General features: G+C 40.3%; 1 protein-coding gene across 1 annotated transcript in view; it reads left to right on the top strand.

Annotated features, from left to right (window-relative positions):
* ARHGAP10 (Rho GTPase activating protein 10) overlaps nucleotides 1-24,568 on the top strand; it is a 145,573-nt gene continuing 121,005 nt past the window's right edge. Inside the window, exon 1 of the mRNA XM_027692742.1 lies at nucleotides 1-196. Within this exon, the coding sequence (XP_027548543.1) occupies nucleotides 43-196 (154 nt within the window). The 5' untranslated portion in view covers nucleotides 1-42. The remainder of the gene's footprint in view (nucleotides 197-24,568) is intronic.

Raw genomic sequence — 24,568 nt, 5'->3', positions numbered from 1 at the left:
GCGGCGGCAGCAGTAGTAGCAGCAGCAGCAGCAGCCGCAGCCATGGGGCTGCAGCCCCTGGAGTTCAGCGACTGCTACCTGGACAGCCCCTGGTTCAGGGAGCGGGTGAGAGCCCACGAGGCAGAGCTGGAGAAGACCAATAAGTTTATCAAGGAGTTGCTGAAGGATGGGAAGAACCTGATCGCCGCGACCAAGAGTGAGTGGAGGGTGCGGGGGAGCCGCGGGGGCGGCTGCCGGCGGCGCGGGGCCCGGCGCCGGGAGCTTTTGCCTTGCTGGTGTGGCAGAGGGCTTTGCACCGGCGCGCTCCAGCCTCTGCCTGGGGTCCCCCATCAGCCGCTGCGGAGACGTGGGTCCTCTCCGGCCCTTCGCCGCGGAGGGGGATAAGGGACAGAGGAGGCTACGCTCCCCTGGTATCGCCTGTTGCCGGGCCTGGCTTGTGTGTCCGGCGGTGCCGAGCCCGGAGCCAGCTGCCGTGTGAAATCCCCTGGGGGGACTCGGTTTCAGGCGTTCTCGGTGCGCTGCAAGCTGAGCGTCTGTGAATGGCATACCTGAACGTGTGTATGTGCGTTTGCAGTCTGTGAAGAGGCTGATGAAAAATACCCCTTTGTCAGAAGTCTACGTGTGGTCGGGAATTATCAGACTTGCAGTGCTGCGGTGACAGCAGTAGTTACCAATTCTATGTTTTTGGTTTCTTAATTTGTGGTAGTGTTTTGTTAATTTTGTGTTTTACTCGTTGAATATGTGTATACTGTACATATAGGGTTAGCTGTGCTGTAGTTTATGTAAGAATCATGTCCTTTTCCTTGAATGACCATGTTAATGCACGTTCTTGAGGTAGTATTGTGCTACTATGATTTTTACCATTTAACTTAAGATACAGTGGTGTAGTCCCCTAAGTATCTAGTAGGATGATCATCTATACAGATTATTCAACTAAAACACTAATAGAGCGCTCTGGCACTGTGTTCTCAAAAGTGTACAGCATCTTTGGTATCATGGTAAACTTCTGAAGGCAGGGAACAGTGCTGTCAAGATACTTCCCTTAAACTGATAGGTATTTGGCCAATGGTTTGAGCAGTGTAGCTGCTGAGATATGGTGAAATTTTAAAAAACATATTTAACTCATTTTGTGCAAATAAGGAAACATCATTTACTGCTGTTGCCTCTGTTTGGTGTGCCTGGATAAAAAGATAGAAAATGCCGTATCAAATTTCACTCATTTGTAGATGTTATTCTTTGGCCAGTTTACATGCACCTATTGCAGATCATGATCTTAGAGCATCATTTGAAATTTGTGACTTGGAGTGCTGGTATAAATCCTGTTAACTTAAAATGTTAAGTAAAAAAGTGTCCCTAAACTTGGATAAGAACAGTAGAGGGAAACCATTCCAATTCTATTCCTCAAGCATTGAGAGAGTATTTTGGCAACTGCCCCAAGCCCTTAGTTTCTCATGTATGGTTATGTATACAGAACTTAATTTGAAAGTGGGGATGGTGGTAAGTCCTAACTCGAATGAGCCTCCTGGTCACAGCAGAATCCTGTGCTGGTACTTTTTGGCTTGGAGTGCAGTGCTCAATGTGCTTTCCTGTGTGTGTTGGCATCCAAGGGAGTCAGTGTGCTGACCAGAGCCACCTGGCCTGACAGTGCTTGATGAAATACTTGGGGCTAGCCCGTGAGAAATATTTAGAGAAGCTATTTGAGACCTGTGTTCAGGTCTAAGCAATGCCTTCCTTTCTCAGATGAGTCCGAAGTTTTATTCTTGAGTGTAGTTGCTGTACCTTATTCTAACAAACATATATGCCTCATCATACTTGTTTGAAAAGTAGAAACAGGTTGGATCCTTCCTTACATTTCAGTTTTCTGCAGTTGTCTCTCCCCTTTACAGTGCCCTGAGTGACAGGGTTGAAGTTGAGATACCTTCCTCTGGTGCTGGTGAAGTATTGCCACAGTTCAACAGGCATTAAATATAAATTGAACTGGAGGAAACACAAGGAGAAGTTAAAACCCTTCAAAACCCCAGTGGTTAGGGTATTGGTCCTCCTTGTGTTTTCAGAAGAAAACATCAGCATCTGAATTCTTTGAGGAACCTGATTCATTTGCTGTCAGGAAACCGAATGGGATTAGTATTTGATCCAAAAAAGCAAGCTTGAGAAGTGGTCTAGACACAGAACTAGCTATTCACTTCTGTCAAAACTGCATTTTCTGCACAAAGACAGGCTTTCTGCAATTCAGAGAATGTGATAATAAAGCAGGGCATAGCAAGCTTAGGTGACTGCCTCTTAGACAACAATTGATTACAACTTTTAGAAAATTGTTTTAGTCTTTTGAACAAAAAATGTCATCTTAACAATAGCTAAAATATTTCTCTGTTTCTAGAACCAGGTAGATTATGAGATTTGCATCTCGTTTAATTGATTTCTGAGTATAATAAGCTTCTCTGAATGTTCTGTAAGATATAAAATGTGGTAGGTGCACTATTGTTCTTAAATTCGTGGGAAATTAAGGGACTGCAATAGACACCACCTGCATTCTCCCCTCCCCCTTTAGTACTTTCCTTATTTCACTTGTAAAGCAACCGCTTACAACAAACGTTGCAGGGATTCTTTAGGTGTGAATAACTGATGTCATTGAATAGATCCCACTTCCTGCTTGACAGACAGCCTTGTAAGTGACTTTGATGCTGCCTGCACTGGGTTACATCCTGACAGCTGGAAGCAGATACTGCTACCACTCCCCCTATTTCACAGGAGTCGTCAGTGTTTCACAGGACAAAAGAGTATCATGATGTGGATCCTCTCTTTAGCTCTCTTCCATTTGTCTCCTCGGTTTTATGGGATTGTACTTTTCACCTGAATCTCCGAAGAATTGATTTTTGTTTGTACAGGACTATGGTGCTTAAAAAAAAAGAGAGATAGTGAAAAAAAGAAGGATCTTTTACGTTCTTAATTGTTGAATTTCCAGAGTGAAGCATACTTCAAGTGTATCTTTGCACTTTAAAGTTTCGGTAGTTTCAAGAATGTGATAGAAAGATAAACAAGACTGACTCAAAGCTGTCTGTTTCCTGTGCAATGGTTTGAATCACTGAGTTGTCTAGTTCAAACTTCATTTTGGGAAAATTAATAAAAAAATAGGTGGCTCTTTCTCTTTTTTACAACAGTTAAATATGTTTAAAAGGGGTACGGAAAGAGATTTTTTTGCCAGTCTTAGTGATCATTAAATACAAGTGGTATACAGGTATGCTTTTTAAAATAGAAATGTAATATTTCTCAGAGGATTCCAGTTCAGTTAAACAAGTTAGGATCAAAATAGTTTGTAAATAACTTCTGGATGGAGCTAGTTGGGCTTCTGTTGAGAGAAACTGAATTTAAAGATGCTTGATCAGTCTCCTTATTTTGAATCATGAAAGGAACTTAAGCTCTTAGTTCTAAGCTCTTAAAAATCTGAGATGCAAATTGTTTGAAGCTAGAGAATACACTAGATAAATACTATGTGTTTGCTTCTATATTTGTCCAACTCTGGGTCTCTTGACACGAGTGTGAGATTTATTTGGGTTTTTTGAAGATATTTTTTTGAAGGCGAGACTTTTCTCTAAACCCATAGTAGGAGCTGCCACTTCTTATGAGACATCAGGGTGGAGTAGGAAGAGTCAGCAGGAGAATAGGTTTTGGCCCTGGGCATCTCACAGGGGGTTTGCAAAGGATACTTGTGAGTGCGTGCTCACAGCTATTCCACGTGCCTGGAAGCACAGCCTCCCCATTCTTGGATTTAGGCTCAAATCAGAGCAGAATTCTGTTTGGGTCAACTGCAGGGATTTTGTAATGGGCTGGTGAAGACAGAAGATGGATGGAAAAGCCAAGACAACTGGAAACTTGAGTTCCCCAGGAGGCTTTCAAGAGGTGTCCCGTAGGCAGTGCCCATCTGAGGGAAGCCTAGACAAAGTTTGATGGGGAAGGATACCTCACATGGGCCTCTTGGCCTTTCATCAAGTCAGGATCAACTACTGCTGTGTGACACCACAGTGTTCAAATACTCTTTTCACTCCTGCTAGAACGCAGAGCAGCCACCTCCCTCCACTTGCATCCTGTAAAACTTACTACCCAGCGGCCCCATTGTGTGGTTGTCACTGGAGCAGATCTGTCTCTCATGACACTGCTGTCTCTGTTTCAGCTGAGTGCAGGGTAGTTCCTCCTGTACCCTGAGGTTTTGGGTTGTAAACTCAGTTCTGTGGTGTCTTAGGCATTGTATTTAGTGCAGTGGACATCCTGGCTACCCAGTTCTGGTCTCTGCAGACAGCTCGGTGTGCTCAGACTTCTGATGACTATTTTTTATTGCTATTTTTGTTTTATGTTTTTCAGAGAAGAGTTGCTTCTTGTATTCTTCCAGACAGAATACAAAACTAGAACTTATTTAATCTACAGAAAGAGCCGGTTGGAAAATAAAGAGTTATTGATAATTGTTACTAGAGAATGCTGGTTTACTTCAGGGAGTATGTCTGCATTCAAGAGAAAAAGAAAGTTGATAGTTCTCTTTCCTTTCCTCTGAAGTGTTTTTAGTCATTGGTCGTTTACAAGTTTTCCAGCAAGAAGTAAAGGAGACAGGAAATCTTGTCAGCAAGAGGAATAAAGCCACTCCCAGTCCAATCTCCAACGTAGGAGAATACACTGAATCTTTCTTTTGACAAAGTTGGCTAAGAACCTAATCCAATCTCAAGAACCACTGTGATGTCTGCGTTGTACAAACCCATAATCTTTTTTCTTGGCCAGTTCTCTCAGTGTATGGTGGTGGTTGACCTTTCAGACACTGGTCTATGGTAGGGTTTTGGTCTGACCTGGTATGTACATTATTATGTAAATGTAAAGGCTGTGGTAATCCACATAATAACACCACATGAAAGCCCCTCAGATCACTTGAACCATGGTGCTTTTTTTTTTCCTTAAGGACTAATTGTCCATTTTTTAAAGCTTTCCTTAGTATAATCTGCAGTTACAAAACCACGTACAGTGTGTGCCAGCTCTCAGTCTTAGGAATTTTCTGCAACAAAAATGTTGTTCTACTGACACTCTAGTACATGTCAAAGAAGTAAGGTAAAACTATTAATATAGCTTTAATAACTTAGTAATAACTTCTAGAGAAGAAGTGGACATCCACTAATGATTTAGGAAGAATCCAAAGACTGAGTAAAAACTAATGTCATTCCAGGGGAGTGGGGATTATTGTGAGAGGGCCTTAGTTGAACTTGAGTGGAAAGTTTCTCAAATCAACCATGGTTATTTAGGACACTCATTAATCCACCTTGAATTCAGTGACAGCTCTGAAGTAATAAATCTTCACATTCAGTGTTTTAGAAAGCTATTTTATTTTTCAATTAGTACCTCAAACCCAAGCTTTATTTCTATTGTAAGGCATGCTTTAGGTGTCATAACCATAAGCAAATCAATGCTATTAGTGAACACTCTGGGATTTAAATCTGACATATACTTTGCTAGGGCCAAGCTAGATACAAATTTCTGCCAGGGCAGCACTAGATCCTGTATTGCACAGACTACTGAGTAGGATGTACCTTTAAAACCCCCCCCCACTTTCGATTGGAATTAAGCTCAATAATGGAAACGTTAGAAAACTAAGGCAAACAGGTACTTTGGGGCCCATCTGATACTGCTTTCCCTTAAGAAAGAGCTGCTTATAATAGAATGTTGCTTTTGCCTTCCCTTCAAGATAGTTGCCACAGCTGGCGCCTAATTAACTATGGCAGTACTTTTCCCCCTCTGTTTGTCGATAAAGTTACTTCTTTTAAGGTTCAGGCAAGTGCTTCCTTTTGAGAAAGTACTCTGAAGAACATTGTGTTTAGCTCCACCCCAAGTAAAGCACTCGTTACTGTGTCAGTAGCTATAAAAAGTGTCAGACTCATTCTGTGGAGGATGCCAGTTTGTCATCTTGAATCTCGTCTTTTCAGCTTGAGTTACTTACTAACTCCATTACCGTCTTTGTCCTGTAGATGTTCCGCTGTTCTTTTTTTTTTCTGTAGAGCGTTGTGCTAGTGAGCTAGAAGATGTGATGTCACATAATATGAAATTTCACGATAATATGAAATAATATGAAATTTCACGAATTTATATGGATGTTCGTGGTGCTGAGAGATGTGACAGACTCGTTAAATGAACGTCTTTTAATCTTTCGGGGAAAACACATAATTTTTCAGCTCTACATAAAATGTGTAAGCAGTCATTAAAGAGAACATCAGTGATCAGTGTAATTGTCAGTCTTCAGGGCAAAACCAACAGAAATAAATTTGTAATTTTTAGAGAAATTGCCTGGTTGATCACGTTGAAAAGTTTTGGTTGGTTTTTTCGTTGTTGTTGATTTTTTTTTTTTAAACAACATGTTTTAGAAATGTAATTTTAGAATTACATGGAATCTCAGTCTGTCTTAAAGAGTTGGAAAAAAGGGTAGATTTGCCTTACAGTCTGTAAAATGTAAACACCTGCTTGCAATTAAGTGAAGAAAAATAGGCCCACTGCTAAGGCTGCAGGTGTATGCTGTACCTAAAATTATCCTGTGCTTGCCAGCTGTGTATTGCAAAAATGTTTCAAACTTTAACAAGCAGAGCTTATGACACTGATAACAGTTCTCAAGTCAAGTCTGAAATAACTTCATAGTGTTTTATTGAGGCAGAACGTCTCCTTCTGATTGACACAGATTCTTTTTCCAGAGTGGCAGAGGGGACAGCGCCATATTGATACTTTTATTTGTTTTATTTATTTTTCCCCTAATGTACAGCAAGGGGAGTAGCAAACAGGCTGGGTGTTCTGCCCTCGCTTTAGAAAGGAGCATGTGGAAGCATGCTTGGAATGGCACTGGAGAACTGCATCCCAGTGCTTCTCTCCTCCTCCCCAGCTGCCTTTTAACATTACGTAATTATTGTCTATAGTTTACATTGACTTTAGTGCTTTTGTTTTACAATGCCAGCTTCAGTCCCTGCTGTAGCACTTAACATGTCAACCTAAAAAGCAGAGGCTTGGCTGTTTGAGGGAGACAGTCCACAGTGTGTCAATCTTGGCAATATGCTTAATGTTTTGATAGTGTGGGTTGTGGCTTCTTTAGATAATCTTTATGACTTGCTTATATCTGCTAGGGTTTCCTTTTGGGTTTAATGTCGCTTTTTTAAGTTTCAAGACCAGACTTACTGTTGTTCTTTGACAGTGGTTCTTAAGATGTTACAACATTCCCAGTGTTTTGCTTATCTTTTAAATGTCTTCAAGTTTTTGAGTTGGCTATTGAAGGCACTTTGTTCAAAGTTGAATGCCTTCTGGAATATCTAGTGAATGTAAAATATATGTTCAAATGAACTTGGGCACATATTGGCAGAATAGTTTTAAGAAACTACTGTTCAAGGAATTTTAACATCCCTCTCTGCTGGTGGTTGCTGCCACCCACTGTAGTTGTCAGTCTTAATCAGCACCCAAAATCTGCCTTGTTGCTAAGTCAAACCCATCTTCTTTGCCAAGTTTAAACTAAGCCATCAATTTCACAATGAGTTGAGTGAGGCAGGCTCATGTGCTCCATCCCAGCAGTTCCTTTGGAGGTTGTTGCCCTTTGGGTGTGACTTTGATAGAAGAGAGGGCAGTAGTTTATAATGCCCCATGTTATACATCTGGGATAGATACATGCCTTCTGTCCAAAGTGCATGTTTAGCTGTCTCACTGGGAAATAAGATACTGGAAAGGGAAGTCTGTGGCTGAGTTTACACTATCCTCAAATTCTATTTCTAAACAGACATTTTTGGGATTTTTTGACAGACAGCCTCAATGTCATGTTATTGCTTTTCCATACCAGCTCGTAACTGTGGATGGAGCTTCTTGCAGATACCCTGTTCTTTGTGAATGCCTGTTACTCCTTCTGCTCTGTTTTTGTTTCCTTCCTTTGTTGCTCTTTTCCATCCTGTGTGTTTGCTCATCTTTCAGGATAAAAATAGAGAGAAAACATCCAAGCCCTCAGAAGCAATGTGGCCATCACAGGCCAAGGCCAAATCAGAAGTTCCTGTAAATCATTCGTGTTAGGCTTGTCCTCTGTGGGAAAGGAGCAGTGTGGGGGGAAAAACAATCTACAGAGATGGAAAATCACAGTGTTATTAAACAGACTGTGGTTTAATAGCCCACACCTTTGAATAAATGTCCTGTTGTTACCTATTTAGTTGAGAGGACTGGGTAGGTGGGGGTTATCTGCTCAATAAATAGGTCAGAGAGAGGCTTCGCCTCTCGAATCTGGTTTTTACAGCTTCTCTCAGTTCTCCTCAGCTTTTGTATATGCACCTGGCTGGTTGGGACTGCATGTCCTTGAAGAAGAAAAACAATGCTTTGTTTAATTTGGCAGGGAAAATTGAGTATCCAGGATGAAACTGAGCAGGGCTGTGTACCAGGCCTGGGCCTTGAAGGACATTGTAGTGTGTGTGGTGTACAGGAGTAGGTTCTCAGCCACTTTGTTGCTAGTGAGTGTTTTTTAGCTTGGAAATTTCTCCATTTCCTCTATTAGGCTGATGTGTGGAGTCTTAGAAATGATGAATGAATCAGTGGTGAAGAGTCTGAAGCTTGTTGCACTTCAAGCATTTCAACCTTAAGAAAAATTGGACTGTAATGTTTCTAATCCCAAAAGCTGTGCTCTCTTTCCAAGCAGAGTGCAAGCACCTTATTTTTGTTTATTTGTCTTCTTCTGTTATTTTGTCAGTCATTAGAAAGAGTTGCATGTTTTAAAAAATATTAATAAAATTTATATGTGGGTATGATGGAACAAAAAAAAAAGGAATTTTGTAGCAGTTTTAAGTGAAAATATAGTTATGCTTCTTCAAAAGAAATTCTACTCTCTTGCAAACAGGTGGAGGGAACAGGCTGCCAGGTCACTGAGGACCTGAGAAAAACTTTTCGAAATATCATTTTGACAGTGGGTTGCAGTTCTTAGAAAGCTGTCATGGGGCTGAGCTTGTAGTTTATGTGGATTAGCAGACTGGGAATGCTGCATAGTTTCAGCCTTTGGAATACGTCAGCACTCTGAGAACAAAGCAGTATAACTTGTCCATACTTTTTCCCTGTTAAGATATCAGGTTGTGGGCTTTTGCTGTTGAAGAGGCCTGGACCAACTGACAAACTCAGTCATGAGCCAGATGACTGTTCTTCCAAAGCTTTTGTCTGTTCAGCTTCTCAACCTGGAAGCTTTTCAGGAACAAAGCTGACTTTGTCCAGTCTGCTCTTAAATACTCGCTCTGTGGTAATATTACTGTACTTGTACTGTGCTTCATTTTTCTTTGTTTTCAGTCAATTTAAAATGCACAGTTTCAAATTTCTGTTGTGCCTCTTGCCTAGCTGCTCCCTTGTTCCAGAAGATTCAACATCTTTGCTAAAAGAAATAAAAGTACCTGGAAATAAAAGAACCTGGAAGTATTGCATCCTTTGTGTTTTTTTTTTTTTGTGAGGTTTTGTTTGTTTGTTTGATTTTATTACTATTTTTGTTTTATTCTTTTTATTTTTAGAAGTGTTATGGTTTACACTCCAGCCAGCAACCAAGCCCCTTGCAGCTCCTCACTCACTCCCCCACCAGTGGGATCGGGAGGAGAATCAGAAGGGTAAAAGGTAGAAAACTCATGGGTTAGGATATTGACAGTTTAATAGGGAAGCTAAAAGCTGTAAACAAAAGCAAAGCAACACAGGGAATTCATTCACTACTTCCCATGGCCATGCAGGTGCTCAGCCATCTCCAGGAGAGCAGAGCCCCATCACACATGGCAGTTACTTGGGAAGACAAATGTCATCACTCCAAACCTCCCCCCCTTAATATACTGAGCATGACTTCATATGATATGGAATGTCCCTTTGGTCAGCTTGGGTCACCTGTCCTGGCTGTGTCTCATCCCAGCTTTCCATGCACCTCCAGCTTCCTTGCCGGCATGGCAGTACAAAAAGAAGAAAAGACCTTGGCTCTGTGTAAGCCCTGCTCAGTAATAAGAAAAACAGCTCCATTATCATCACTGTGTTCAGCACAATTTCAAAACTCAGCCCCATACCAGCCACTGTGAAGAAAATTAACTAAGCCAAAAACAACATAAAAAGTAAAAGAATCTTATGCAAAAAAGAATCTAGGAAAACTCCTCTGTCCCATGACCATTTTTTTTTGTTTCACAAGACAGATCTGTGTGTGTTCCATTACTGTTTGTCCTGTGGGGTTCTGTAGGGTTGTACCTGAGGGGTAAGGCTGCCATCTTGAGGGGTAGGGAATTAGCTAGTCGAGCATGGAAATTTAATGTTGGCACCTGCTTCTCTTCTCTCACTGGAGTTTTTTGCAATGTTTTATGGAGGAATGGTGCTAAGCTCCAGACACACAGCTGAAGTTTTTGTGTAATTAGTATAATGAACTAGACAAATATTTGTGTTACATCCTTGAATGTCGTGTGTAGGAACTTGGTTCTCTATTTAGATGAACTTTACTGAGGGCCTGTAGCAAAACTTGAAGGAGATTTGAACCCAGTGAGACAAGATACCATGGCTTAAGAAGAACTGAAGTGTGTTCTCTGACTCATCAATCTGTTGCAGAGCCCAAGCACCTGAGGACTGATGGCCATTATCTCTAGCTAGTGCTCAAGTAGTGAGTATCTGAAGATACTGATGACTAGAAATGCCCTCCTGGAGGGCTGAGATCTGATGCCAAGCAGATTGGAAGATCCATGAGAGGTTGTGTCTGATTGACCTAACAGAAAATGCATTTTGTCATGTGTATGCAACTATTACACAATACATGTAGAATGTGATATCCTGCATGCAAATATTATTGGAAAATGTAGCTTTGAGACTCAACAGAAATGTTTCTTTTCACTTATCTGGAAATTTTAAATTTCCCTTCCTGTCTCCATTAACAACTTTCATATATCTGTAATTCGAATGTGTCTTAGGTATAAATTCCTCTTTTTTATTTACAAAAATACCTCATATTTTGGTACAACATAGTTTGTATTGTATATGGGGCCTTTTTTTTTTTTTAATTGCTGCTATAGCTTCCTCCTCAGGTCAGTCCTGAGAATCTTGCTATAGTGGACGTGGTTCATGTCTGCAAGGTTAGATGTTGTTTGACAGACATGAATAATTTTATGGTATGAACAAAAGAGGCAAGCTGTCTAGAGAAGTGATTTTCTGAGCAGCTTTGGGCAAGCCCTTCACCTTTTTATATCTTTCTTTCCATCACTATTTAAGCTGTTGCCTCAAATTTGGGGACATTTGTCTATTAAGCATTTCATGAATATTGGAATATCACAGAGAAGTGTTTTGTATCATTCCCTTCTTCATTAGGGAAGACTGTACCCACTACTCTTTTTCTGTAGTCATTATTTGAATTGAGCAATAGTTATAAACTTCTTGTATCCTCTTCAAGTAAATTAACATAATATAGAATCCAGTAGGAGAATGTGCCATATTCTCCTACACTCGTGTTGGACATCTCAGTATGGAGGGCATGGCAGTATGAGCTCAGAAAGCAGCTGTTCTGCTTTTGACATGCAGATTATTCAAGTGGAAATTCAAGTCAGCAGTTTGGCTTTTCTATGGTTTTTAGCATATCATAATTCACTTTTTTTATAGAAAGTATCCTTATGTGAAGAAAAACAGGTATGCTAACCTTGCAATAATGCTTCTTGGACATGGTGAAAGCCACTTCAGATTTGTAAAGTTATTGCAAAGCTTGCTTCACTAAGTTTTTATTTTCCCTCATTGTACCTTTTGTTTGTAGTTCTTTAAATGAAAGTGTTTGCAAGAAAGGTGGCTTTGATACCTTCTTGAAAATTAGTTTGGCATTATTACCATTAATGCATTTAAGAATACAGTTAGGAATTAAGATGTCAGTCAAGAAAAGTAGCAGCATTTTTTGGATGGAGGAAGCAACTGGACCACATAGCAATTAATCTGATAGTGTCTCCCTGACACTTCTCTCTGGTACAGGAAAAAGTTTCTCTAAATGGAACTTAACTGGGTTTGTAAGCAACATGTAACAGAAACAAGTAATCAAAGTCCCCCCTGAAACAAAAGCTTCTGATGCTGCAAAAGTGTCAAATAAACCCCAAATAATTCTGTCAATGTTTATTTCAATTTCAGCCCCTTTATAAATAAAGTTTGCTGTGTGTGCTTTCTGTTCCTGTAGTGATAGCTATGGTTTGCTTGCTTTTAAGATCCTGAAGACTTGTGAGAAGACAAAAAGGATTGTATGCTTTTGATGTCTGGGATTTGATAGTAAATCCTTGTCAAGAAAATTTGTGTCTTTAAGTGTAAAGAGCATTATCTTTTGAGTAAGGATGTTCTTCTTCATAGATTTTATTTTTTTTTCCCCTGAAGCCCTTTCTTTCAGTTTCTCTTTTAAATATAGAAAATTCCTGTATTTTATAGTGGTGAGGAGGTGATCTCACATTTCATGAGGATATTATTGAATGGCCTTATTGGAACATTGCTTCCTATACACTATTATTAGTGTAGTAGCCGAGAGAGATATGAGCAGCTGCCGAGTTTTGTTCTGACTGCCTGGATGGGTGTGTTGGGATGGCATTCCCAAAGTGACAAGTAGAGACACCGGGGGATGCCAGGAAGGATTTTTGATTGGAAAATAGTTGACATTAGCTTAGTGGTTTGTGATTCTATCTTTTCTCTCTGTCTCCCTTCTGAGAGGTCTTAGTAGCGTGACTTTTCAGATTATTCTTGCTGTAGCCACCACAAAATTGCTGCCTGCTTCACCTCATTTGATGTCTTTAGCTGCCTGTTCTGGTGAAAATTTATGAAGCAAACTTGTGTGAATGTTCTAGTTTAAGTATTAAGGATGAGCAGGAAAGGTCCAATAGGTGTGGGTTTTAGCACTTGCTAGCATGAGGACATACTCAGGGTTCCTAAGAGTGTTTGGAACAGATCTTCTAGGACAGAACAAAGGCTGAATCAAGTCCTCTCTGAAGTAGGAACTTCTAATTCCTTGCTAGGCTTCGGAAAATTATGGTTTGGATTTTTAAAATAATTTTTCCTGTGTTTCCGTGCATCTACCATTGTTTTTTTTTCCTACCTAGTAGCAGTTTATTGAGTAGGAATAATTTACTGAAAGAGCAAGAGCAGAATAAATACTGTCTGGTGATTGCCACAGCGTTGCCACAGGCCATGGATGTTACAGAGCAGAGGATTCTCTGCTGGCAAGTTAATGACAAAACCAATAGAAATGTTGTTCCCAGGTTTTATTTTTCTTTTTCTTTCCCCTGAGTAAACTGCCATCTCTCTTGGTTGCATCCCTCCCTTACAAAACCTTAAGTGTTGCCAATGTCAGTTGAATTTTTAGTCACAGGAGAACAATTAGAGGAGAAAAAGACAGGGCTTTTGTATCTCTATAAAATAGCAGATGGAATACATTGATGTCAGTAATTAGTAATGTCAGAGAACGACAGCATGTCAGTTCTCTTCTAAGGAGGGGGGTGCTGGGATTTCTCTCTTACTTTTTTTTTTTTTTTTTTTTGAAGTCGCTTATTCCCAGTTGCTTTGCTTCAGGAGAGGGACTCCTTATGATGCTTTCTAGTGCAGTTTTCCTCAGCCTTTTCAGATGAAAGGATTCTGTAACCTTTTCCAGGGGAGAAAAAACTATACTGTTTTGTACAACGTTATATAATAATGCTGTGGTAGCATTCATTTATTGAGCATTATTGAGTGAACTTGTGCATTTGTTTTCCTTTTCCCATGTGTTTTTTTGTTTGCTTAAATGTGTTAGGTTTGATTTCTGGCAGTCACTTTTCTCAAATTGCCTTTTGATACTGTGTGGACTTCTCATACTTTTGGATCAAAGCCCATGGGAATGTTTCATTGGTATGTGCAGTATTGAGAGCCGAGAATTCCTTGGTGTCAGTAAACAGTTCAATTAATTTTTGTTTGTTTTCTTAAGTTATAATGATGTTTGTCTGTGAGGTGGTTTAATGTTTGTTTTCATTTCAGGAAGATACATAGTTACTGTTGTAAGTGGATAATGAATGTGAATGGAGAGAATTGAGAGTTGTTGTTCTGTGTCTAAGTAAAATGAAGCACGTCTGTCTGGCAATGACTAATCCCTCTGCATACTGTTAGTGATATGAAATAATTAAAGCATTTCCTTTCGGCCTGAATTTCTGCTTTGCCCTATGCTCTTGCAGTGAACAGCTTGGTGTGGTAGAGACTCTTGATAGCAAGAAATTCCTTATTTAGGGTTGCCACTAGAAAGACCCAGTAGAAGGATCTGTGTGCAAGAAATGCCATCAGGAAAACGAAAGGTGAATTTGCTTACTTATGTTCAGCCAAGTCACAACCTGTTTTAAAGTCCCGGTAATGACGTCCGGTGTTCTATTTGTAGCATTGCTTTTTTTTGGTCAGGTAAAGTATGTTCACTTTAAAACACATTAATAGGAGATTAGTCTTAAAAATAAACAAACAAACCTCTTAACCTATATAGCACTTAAAAAAAAAAATCCAAAGTGCGTGAAGCATTTTAGATGGTAACCTTTCAACATGCCATGAAGTAGGTTGGGCTGCTGGTTCTGTTTACAGATGGGTGAAGTGAGAGGCCAAGTGATTAGACAGGATTGCACATCAAGGCATCACTGGAGATGGAGTTAGTTATTAGGAGGCCCTGACATTTAACCTTATTGCCTGTGCATTAGCATATTCATTGTATCATCACTCTCTACAACTCCCTGACAGGAGGTTGTAGCCAGGTGGGGGTTGGTCTCTTCTCCCAGGCAGCTCTCAGTAAGACAAGAGGGCATGGTCTTAAGCTCTGCCCGAGGAGGTTCAGGTTTAGATATTAGGAAGAAATTCTTTACAGAGAGGGTAATCAGGCATTGGAATGGGCTGCCCAGGGAAGTGGTGGATTCTCCGTCCCTGGAGGTTTTTAAGATGAGACTGGATGTGGCACTTAGTGCCATGGTCTAGTAACCACAGTGGTAGTGGATCAAGGGTTGGACTTGATGATCTCAGAGGTCCCTTCCAACCCAGCTGATGCTATGATTCTATGATTTTGTTTTGTAAGATAGCTTGGAGACATTGAGATTGTATTGGGAATTGTTTGACAATTTCAGACTACCCATTCAATTCCCTAACCAGTGATTCCCTAATCAGAACTGTTTTGGTGTAGGTGCATGCAGATTTGAAGATGATGTGTTGGATTTGAAATGCTTGATTTTATTGCATGTTAAATGTTCCAGTGAGGCAGTGAATGCACCCATTTAATTCTTTGCACTTTCTGGAATATGAAGGATGTGCTTACCTTGGTGCCATGTTAGAATTGGGAATGTGCAGGCTCTTGCTGGGTGGAAATGTATCCCAAATCTAGCAGTTGGTTCCAGATGTACATCTAGTCAGGCAATACTCTACAGAAACTCTACTAGTCATAGTATAGTGGCTTTGGCTTGGCTTATCCAAACCTTGCCTTGTGCCTGGCAGTTCTTCCTGGCTGAAGGTGCAGGTGGCTGGCCCACCCTGTGCACATGCTGACCCTGCTGCTGGTCCTGGCTGTGTCCCCTGGCTTAGTCCTGCCTCCCTGCTGCTCCTTGCTACAGTCTGCCCCAGACACAGGCATAGCCAGCTGCACCCTTTCAAGCTCACTGCCAGCTGTGGCTCGCTTTTCTCCTCTTCCTATCTCAGTGACCCTACCCAACCTAGTCTCTGTCTTAACAGATGGTTTCTATTGACACCAGTCCTAAATTTAGCCCTAAATTGTTCCTTCTGGACCCATCCTTAGTCCTAATTTGGTGACTGCAGCCTTTAGCAAATACAAGCCAAGAAAGGAAGTTTTCCCCGCTGATGCTAATGTCATCATCTGGCAAACCTCTGCTGAACCTAGCAATGAGTATTCCTGCTGGCTGCTACCCAGCCCTAAAAGTAATTGACTGAATTTTTGGATCCTTCTTTTTCTGTGTGTTGACAGTGGTAACTAATAACAGAAAAAAAAGATTATCTGACAACCCTGCAAGTGAATCCTAGCTCCAGTCTTGCCCTAACACAAAGCAGGTGGCTCCCACTGAACTGCTAAATGATGCATGAACTAAATCTTGGTTCCATTGTTTTACATTGGTTAATTATGGACAAATGTCTTAGAGTAGCATGAATCTTTGGAAAACAGGAGTGAAGATTATAAAATATTTGTAAACCCAGTGTGTTTACACCAATAGGAAAGAAGATGACAAAATGAGAATCAGAAGTAAGTTGGATTTTACTTGGGCAACAGTCAGCTTAATTGTAAGTTACCAATAGTCACAAAGTTATCAATTTTTAAGGTAATTTGGTATTAGTATTATGTGCCTTATAAAGCATTTTCTTAATCTCTGTTACTAATAAGTAGAAGAGGATAGTTGTGCTCTGAGTTGACATCAGACCAAGAATGCAAGAAGACTATTTATGCAGAGGTTCCCATTTGCAGATGCCTGCTGTGGGATTGAGACAGATAGTAAGGGAAGATTCCCTTCCCTCTCCCATAACCTTATATGTGAAAGAAAACAAGTGCTTTTTCTTTCCATTTGTATCCATATATCCAATTTTATGTCTCATCTGTCTTGATGGCACAGTGTTTAAAGTTTTAGATACAGAGGGACTAGATAATGACTTTATATATCTTTTACTGAGAGAAATTAATTTCTCTGGGGAAAACTCCCTTCATTTACCAGGCTGTAATTAGGAAATCACTGTCTACTTTCTGTCCTCAGTTCTATATAATCTGTGCAACTGTGAACACTGTTCAAAACTTACTGTACTACCTTTGTCTGAGGTTCCTGCACTGGTCTTTGGTATGCTTTACTTTGTTTTGGTGTAGGTTGCTGGGATGTAGAAATCGTGGGGAATCAGCTTGTGAAACTTATGTTTAGTTTTATTTTGTGTCTGTTATTGCTTACACTATACTCTAAATAAATGTGGGATCAAATCACTTGTTTTGAAAGAGTGGGCTGTGTTGGAGAAAAGCCATAATGTTGTGCTGTGGGTTTTGGCCACAGGAACACAGCAGTCTTCTCAAAGGAGTGAATCTTATCTTATTTCTGTTTTTCTTTAGAGATTTCTTTCTCTTCAGGTTTCTGTCTCTTGATATCCCATGGCATCTCTTCTTTCTCTTGCATCACCCCACAGTTATACAATACTTTTGTGAGCATTCTTGTGGTCAACAACATATATTAGTACAAGTTGGACTTCCAGCTTTAAATGTGCCTCTAAAGAGGTGAAGATGAAAAAAGAAACATATATTTGAGAGTACCAAGGACCTATGTTCATCTAGATGCACATTTGTATTCCAAGTCTTGCACATCCTATGTGTGAAACTGTGATGGCGCAAGGTAGAAAGGCCCTGCTGGAGCTTCCAGAGGAAAAGCTAATAATGCTTTGCAGCCCTGGGCCTGGAGTTAGATATTATCTCTTACTGCAAGTGCACTCTCCCTAGTCTCTTGCTAATACAACTTCTGTAAGGCCCAGAGCCTGCTGGTGAGAGACTTTGTCCTGTGCCGCAGTCTCAGGCGCTGCAACTCCCTTTTCCTTCTTGACACTTTTCCACCCGCATCCCCACCTTGGCTTTCAGGCCTTCTGTGTGGGGTTTAGTGACACAGTATCTTGGGTGTGATGATAGTTTGGATGTTTTAATGGCTTCCATGCTGTATACATTTGAATTTCAGTGTCCCCACGCTCTTGGTATGTCACCTGTTGTTAGCGCAAATTGGTTTGCTATTAGACCCTGGGTGTAGGGGCGTCTCACGCAACCTGTACGTGACTAAGGACTGCAGAGCTGTGCTTCCTTCTCTTTGCTCTCATGTGTCCTTTGCTTTCTGTGCCTGCTCTGCCTCTTCTGTAAGATACAGCTATCATTTCTATTTAAACAATTATTTGTATAATCTCTCCTCTGTACACTGAAGCAAAGGAGTTGAAGTATAAGTTATCTCAGAACTACTGTAAGTCTCTGAGGAAAGTGGATACTGTGCTCTCCCTTCTTGCATGTGTGGTTGCACTGTGTATCCATTATACTGGACTCTTGCTTAAATCAGATGTGCCAATATGCTTCTCCTTCAATAATCTTCCTTGTACTCTTAAGATAGACATTTATGCTTAAAATACTGCCCGAACATTTAATTGTTTTGGGTGGGTATTTCGGGTAGTATGAGTAATGTTCATATTGTGTTCCTATGAGCTGCCACTGGTGTTTGTATATGTGCTTGGGTGTTGCATCCTGGTATCTGTGTACCCTTCACCCATGTCAGGTAATGAAAGGAGGAAACATCCACTAACTAGAAAAACTTGTAATTCAGTCCTTATACCTTCTTTGATATGCTGTCCCTTCCTAGACAGGGTTGCTATTTGAATTGCAGGATCTAAAGGTAAGGGCAGAATAGCCTAAAGCACTCTGTCAAACTAATACAGAAGCCTTCGTAATTGGTACAATTAAAACCAGTATAATTTCTGTAGCAGCCATCATGTAGAAAGAGAACCTCATACATGTGATTGTAAACACGACAGGCAGTAATTCTTATACATCATGGGTCACTGAATTCCTGACAGTCCTTGTAAAGGCTTGCTGGCCAGTGATTATTTATGTAATTTATTGGGGAAAAACTGTCAGCAAAGCTACAAGCCTCAGTTGAGCTGGGTTAGATTTGTTATACACCATGGCCTCCACTAGGGCTTTGGCAAGTGCACCTTTCCCGAATAATGTGAAAGACCTTGTCAAGCTGTCTCTGATAATTAGATTTGACATAGCTAATACCTGAAATACAGGCGGGACAGTCATGTGGCCAAATCATGGCTTGTCAGCAGCAAATGTGTTTGTATTGAGCTGCCTGTGTTGCTTTTGTGAAGGGAGCATTGCATAAAGAACATCTAGAAAAAATTCTGTAGATACTCGGTCCATTCTGTGCTGAAATAAAAGGTTATAGTTCTTCTATGCCAAACTGCTATTTATATATTTGATTAGAGCATAAGAACATTGCTTGTTTGATAAGCAGCTGTGCAGATGTTGTAAAATACTGCAAACAGGTTGACTCACAGTGTCTGATAGGCACATCCTGTGACTGTTGTCGATCCTTCCCAGTGCTGGGGTGCAGCAACATTTAACCATGTATCTTTTTAGTTTACTCTTGACCTCGTGTTTCCTCGCTTGTTTGTGTTTTTTTTTAAATGGATTATAATGCTGGATTAAGTAAGGCTGTCATGCAATGTGTTAGGTGCTGCTGTTGCTTTCTTAAATGGCAAGGGAGGGAAGCAATTTAGAAAGCAACTAAAGCATAAGTGTGCAGAAGTGTCCCTGTGCATGACTGCTGAAATTGTAGGTAACATGACGAAGATAATTTAACTTTTGCATTGGATAAAATAATCCTCCAGCAACCTGAGATTTCTATTGGCATCATTTCTCCAGAATAAATATACAATGTGCGAATCCTGGCTTTTAAGTTTAAGAAAAAGCACTAAGTATTATTTTTTGTTCCCTTATTGCCTTTCTGCGGTCTTTAGATCAAAATTTTCTCATTTATATTAAGAAATGAAAATATATTTAGCTTGCTAATAAGAGAGCTTCATTATTTATATCGTAAGCAAATTCCTAAGGGAGACGCTGGGAAGATAAGTGCATGATGCAACCTGAAGTAGAGTCTTTTCTCCTTTCCTTTAAAAGGCTTTGCATGGGTGTGTTTTGTTGCTTTCTAGCTCAAAGACTTACTTAATTTTAATTTCCCACTATCAGAGAAGTCTTTCTGCATTGCTATGGCAAACAGGCTAACTGGATATAGTCAGAAATAGTTGTGGTTGCTTTCAACCAAACATGGCCAGTTGTTCAGTTATCTCCATAATTCTTTCCTCCACTTTTAAATGTGGTGGACTGTCCCTTTTTTTCTAGCTCCAAAGAAAAGTTCACAATTCAAGGAAAGAAGAAATTGGAGCAGTTACTGGCATTTTTCTGAATTACACATTTCTACAGGTAGCAGGAGTTGCACAAGTTGAGCAAAACAACTTTGCCTGTTAATGTTTTGCTTGGAGCCACAGAGTGGAATATGAAATTCCTGGAGTTGAATGAAACTTCAAATATGCAAAACACAAATTCAGAAAAAAAAAAAAGTGGTGAGCTTGTGACTTGCATTATGTGTAGTTTCCTTTTTTCTTTGGTATTTCCAGTTTTATCAAACTCAGTCAAGCTTTGGGCACAAAGAGAACTTGAGTGTCTGTGGCTGAAACCCCTTTGAAAGCATGAAGAATGCCAAAGGAAAGCTGGGTTTGCAGCTGTCTAAAGCAACTTCCAACTGATAGCCTGGCTTTGTCACACCCTGTTCTTTATTATACAAATCTGGCTGCTAGATTGCTCTGGTGCAGTGCTGTGTGCTATGAGCAGCCAAAGGTTCCTTTGGTCCAGCTGATAGGAGGTTATGGTTGAGCTTCACTGAAGAAGTGTTAATTCTGGTTTATTGAGTCGTCAACCCCATTGATGTTTCAAATAAATAGAACTGGAACAAATGTTTGTATATTGGTCTTATTTGGTCTGTTTGGCCATTTCACAGCATATTATTTAAGTTGTGTCACAGGAATTGGTACTGTGATGTTATTTTTTTTCCCTAGTGTATTGCTCACTCTCTTGTTGTTTCCTTTGTTGTCTTTTTGTTTCTCTCCAATTTCTGTGATGTTGTTAAGCTTTTTTTTTTTTAAACGAGTATAAAGCAAACTTATCAGGGAAAGGGAGTTTCTTACTAGTATGTAAATATTAGGTGCAGAAGAGAAGAAATAATCCATGAGAGAATTAGTGCTATAAAAATGTTAGAATATTATTTATACAAACTTCAACACTTTTTTTTTCCCCCTGAAGATGGCTAGATATCCTGGAAAGTACTATAATGCTTTCTGGTTTTGCTAGTTCATACTTAGCTAAACTGTCCACCATAAAGGTGGTGAGCAGAATGGATAGGGAAACACTGCTTGATGCCTAATGAAATTTCCCTCCCCTCAATTACTTCAATCATATCAATACTGCAGAAGAGAATCCCAGCATTCCATATGTCCTTTAACTGTCAAAGAGGATATAGTGAACCAGTGACACAGCATGGTATGTAAGAGTGGAAACAGTGACAACTTCTGTCTCTAGTGAAAGACTAATACTTAGAAAATGCTGGCGGAAGTTCAGGTGTGGCTATGAGCAAAATAAACTGTTACCAGCTTTCATAAATCCTAAGCTCCTAAAATAACCCTTAATTGCTAAGTTCTTAAAGTTTTTAATAAATTTTGATTGATTTATCTCACATATTTGCACAATGTGAATGTGACTTGATGGGCGTGTCTTCACAGCATGATGAAGAATTTGGTAGAGGATTAAACATCATCTTAGTTGCTTGTGATGTGGGTTAGATGTGAATGTGGTGATCTGGATAATAAACCCCCAAACTGTTGACAGTTACCATGCAGTGAATCTTTGCTGTAAATTACAGCTCTGTGCATTTGTCTAACGTTACGTAGAAGTGTAGAGTTGCAGCATCATCAGAGTTTTTTTTCTGTTGTAGTGTTCAAAAGACCTTTAAAAAACTTTTAAAATGTTATTATGAAATACAGCCAAGAAATCAAACAAAATTATATATGAAGACACTTGCCTTACTATGATGTTATAAGTTTGGTTCACTTGACATTTAAAAAGAATGAAGAGTACTGAGGAGGATACTAATTTTTCATCTGTAGTGGAAGCTATTGCTTCTTTAACCATGCTATTTAGAGTCATCAAGGTTAAGATTTATAGTGGATATCTATTTCTTAAAACAGAAGATCTGATTAAATATTTGTTATAGTCCTGCCTCCAGGTTGCATTGGAATTATTCCAGCGCCTGTAGTCTGATTTGCCTGAAAAGATAGATCCCTCAATCCTCAAAGTTCAATTTTTTCATTATACAGATTTCTTTTCAAAGGTTTTAATTGTAATTTTGTGTATCATTTTCCCTGAAGAATAATTTATATTCCCTTTGCCATATAAATAGTGTACATTCTACCCACTGTTTTAAAACCCAGGTATTTAAGATTCATGAGTATACTGTAGTGAAACAGCTGTACCCTGTTTCATTACCTGTGTACCTGTAGCAGAAGTGGTGAAAGTAAGATGTAGTGACCCGAATAGCTGAGTATGTTATTCAGTAATAGATTTTATCCTGCTGATAAGAGGCTGAGGTACCTTACTGTATAATAGCTGGGGCACAGTGTGAGTCAGTGGCTTTGTCAAAGTCTGTTCACGGGCTGGAACATGAAACAAAGTCTCTGGAGCCCTATTCTATTGCTTTGTGCATGAAGTCAGTTTGCCTAATTCAATATATTTATTTCTACTTTTAAACACGATTTATGCCAAGATACTTGAGTTGTGGTAGACACGCACTACTTTTATTTATTTATTTAACTTTTCAGGCTGTTTCACTAGCCTGAAATAATTGCTCTCTGCTCCTTCAAAATTCCTGCCTAACCACAGCTGTTTTGAGCTTGGGATGCTCCAATGGTGACAGGTGTATGGAAGCCAGGCAGGTCCTTTGCAGCTGGGAGTATGCTGAGAGACTTTTGTGACATTCAGCATGCAGATACCTTCTTCCCAAATCAAAGTGGTATGTCCCAGTGCTATGGCAAGGCTGCAGCCTGCCAAGGGACTCTCAGCCATGTGGTGTGTGCACAGGACACCGATGTGTGCGGCATTTGCCAGCTGCTGAGCTGCTAGAAATGATATAAGCAGTCATCCTTTGTGTGTGTCTTACTGTGGGTTCATGACTTGTCTTTAACCAACAGCAGGTCGGACTTGCTTCATGTTTGAATCCAGTCTTCCTTGCAATGTTGCCACATCAATTTGCTCTTGTGGTTTTTAAAAGAATGAGCGTGGTGTGTTGCTTCCTCCATGTGTGCTGCGTGTCCTTGGCAGTTCTTTTCCCACGGGTGCAGGATTTACACAAGCTCAGGGATGGGTGTTTGCATGTCTAGTTGTGCAGTTACATTTGCACATGGAGGAAGGAGCAGAAATAAAGGTAGTGCTGTCCATTGATCAGGGGTTCCAGTGCTGTCTGTTGAACATGCTATTTAGCTTAAATTACTGACTCACTGGTTCTAACATACAGTTTTTCTTGGAAAATAAGTCCTGCTGATGTTATGTGTACGTGGTTTGTGCCACAAAATAGTGTCTCAGTGTTTAAAAAAAAAAGGAAATGAAAAGGGAAAGTTGTTCTTTGGGTTTTTTTAAATCTATTTCACACATCATCTTCTAACGTTACTAGCAGGTTTGGGAGTGATGGATACGAAGACTTTCAGATATATTACCAAATATTGGTTTGGGATGCTAACTGCATAACCACTTTTCTGCATGTTTTTCTGCTAATTGTGTCTCTGCCCTCTGAGAAGGGCATTCTGTGTTTTCAACTGCTCTTTTTGTTTGCACAAAATGCACTATCATTTTTCCCCAATATACTTTTGGAAATACTTGGAGAACCAGGGCAGAGAAGTTTTCTTTCTCTGTGTTGGCCTTTTTCCAGCTCAAATACTCAGCAGTCACATGTGCAGGGGTTATCATCCTGGTTTGAACTTTGTTCTGTCTTTTGAATGTGTTAAATGCTCCAGGATCAACATGACAGCAGTTAATGGAAGTACAGGTCATCAGTGTTTGGTTTTGAAGTGGGAACTGGCTGTGCGAGGAGAGTTGTATTTCCTGTTACTTCATAACGTGGAAGCAAGGGAGCTGGCTGGACTTTTGTGTTCTGCTCTTCAGAGCTACAGGCCTGCTTTCACCTGAATGAATTGGTGGAGGAAGGTGGGGAGGAGCTACATGTTCTTTGATGTTTTGTGGTGCAAGTGTAGTTCAAGATGCTGATCAGTGCAACAGTGTGCTGTGTGACCTCCGGATGCCTTATCTCAGTGGTTCTCATGTTTGTATCATGATTAGGTGGCATCTTCCAGTGCCATGGAAATAAGATGAAAAAATTATGTTTAATTTCTTTAGGTCACAGGCACATTGTAGGGCTGCATGCTTATGACTGCAGTATCCTGGGCTGCATCAAAAGCAGCTTGTCCAGCAGGCTGAGGGAGGTGATTCTGCCCCTCTACTCTGTTCTGGTGAGACCCCACCTCTGGGGTCCCCAGCACAGGAAGGACATGGGTCTGTTGGATTGAGTCCAGAGAAGGGCCACCAAGTTGACTAGAGGGATGAACACCATTCCTATGAGGAAAGGCTGAGAGAATTGGGATTGTTCAGCCTGAAAAAGAGAAGGCTTCGGGGTGACATAATTGCAGCCTTCCAGTATCTGAAGGGAGCTTACAAGGAAGATGGAGAGGGACTATTTATAAGGGCATGTAGTGACAGAATAGGGGGAAATGACTTCAAGATGAAGGAGGGCAGGTTTATATTAGATGTTAGAAAAAAATTCTTTACTGTGAGGGTGGTGAGGCACTAGCACAGGTTGCCCATGGAAGTTGTGGATGCCCCATCCATGGAAGTGATTAGAGCCAGATTGCAGGGGGTTCTGAGCAACTTCATTTAATAAAAGGTGTCCCTGCCCATGGGACAAGGGATCTTGTAGGTCTTTTCCAACCCTGG

This window comes from Neopelma chrysocephalum, unplaced genomic scaffold (genome assembly GCF_003984885.1).
Source record: "Neopelma chrysocephalum unplaced genomic scaffold, ASM398488v2 Primary Assembly neopelma1_88, whole genome shotgun sequence".
NCBI classification, from domain to species: domain Eukaryota; kingdom Metazoa; phylum Chordata; class Aves; order Passeriformes; family Pipridae; genus Neopelma; species Neopelma chrysocephalum.
Note: the sequence above shows the minus strand (reverse complement) of the source record. Positions and strands in the feature narration are given on the sequence as shown.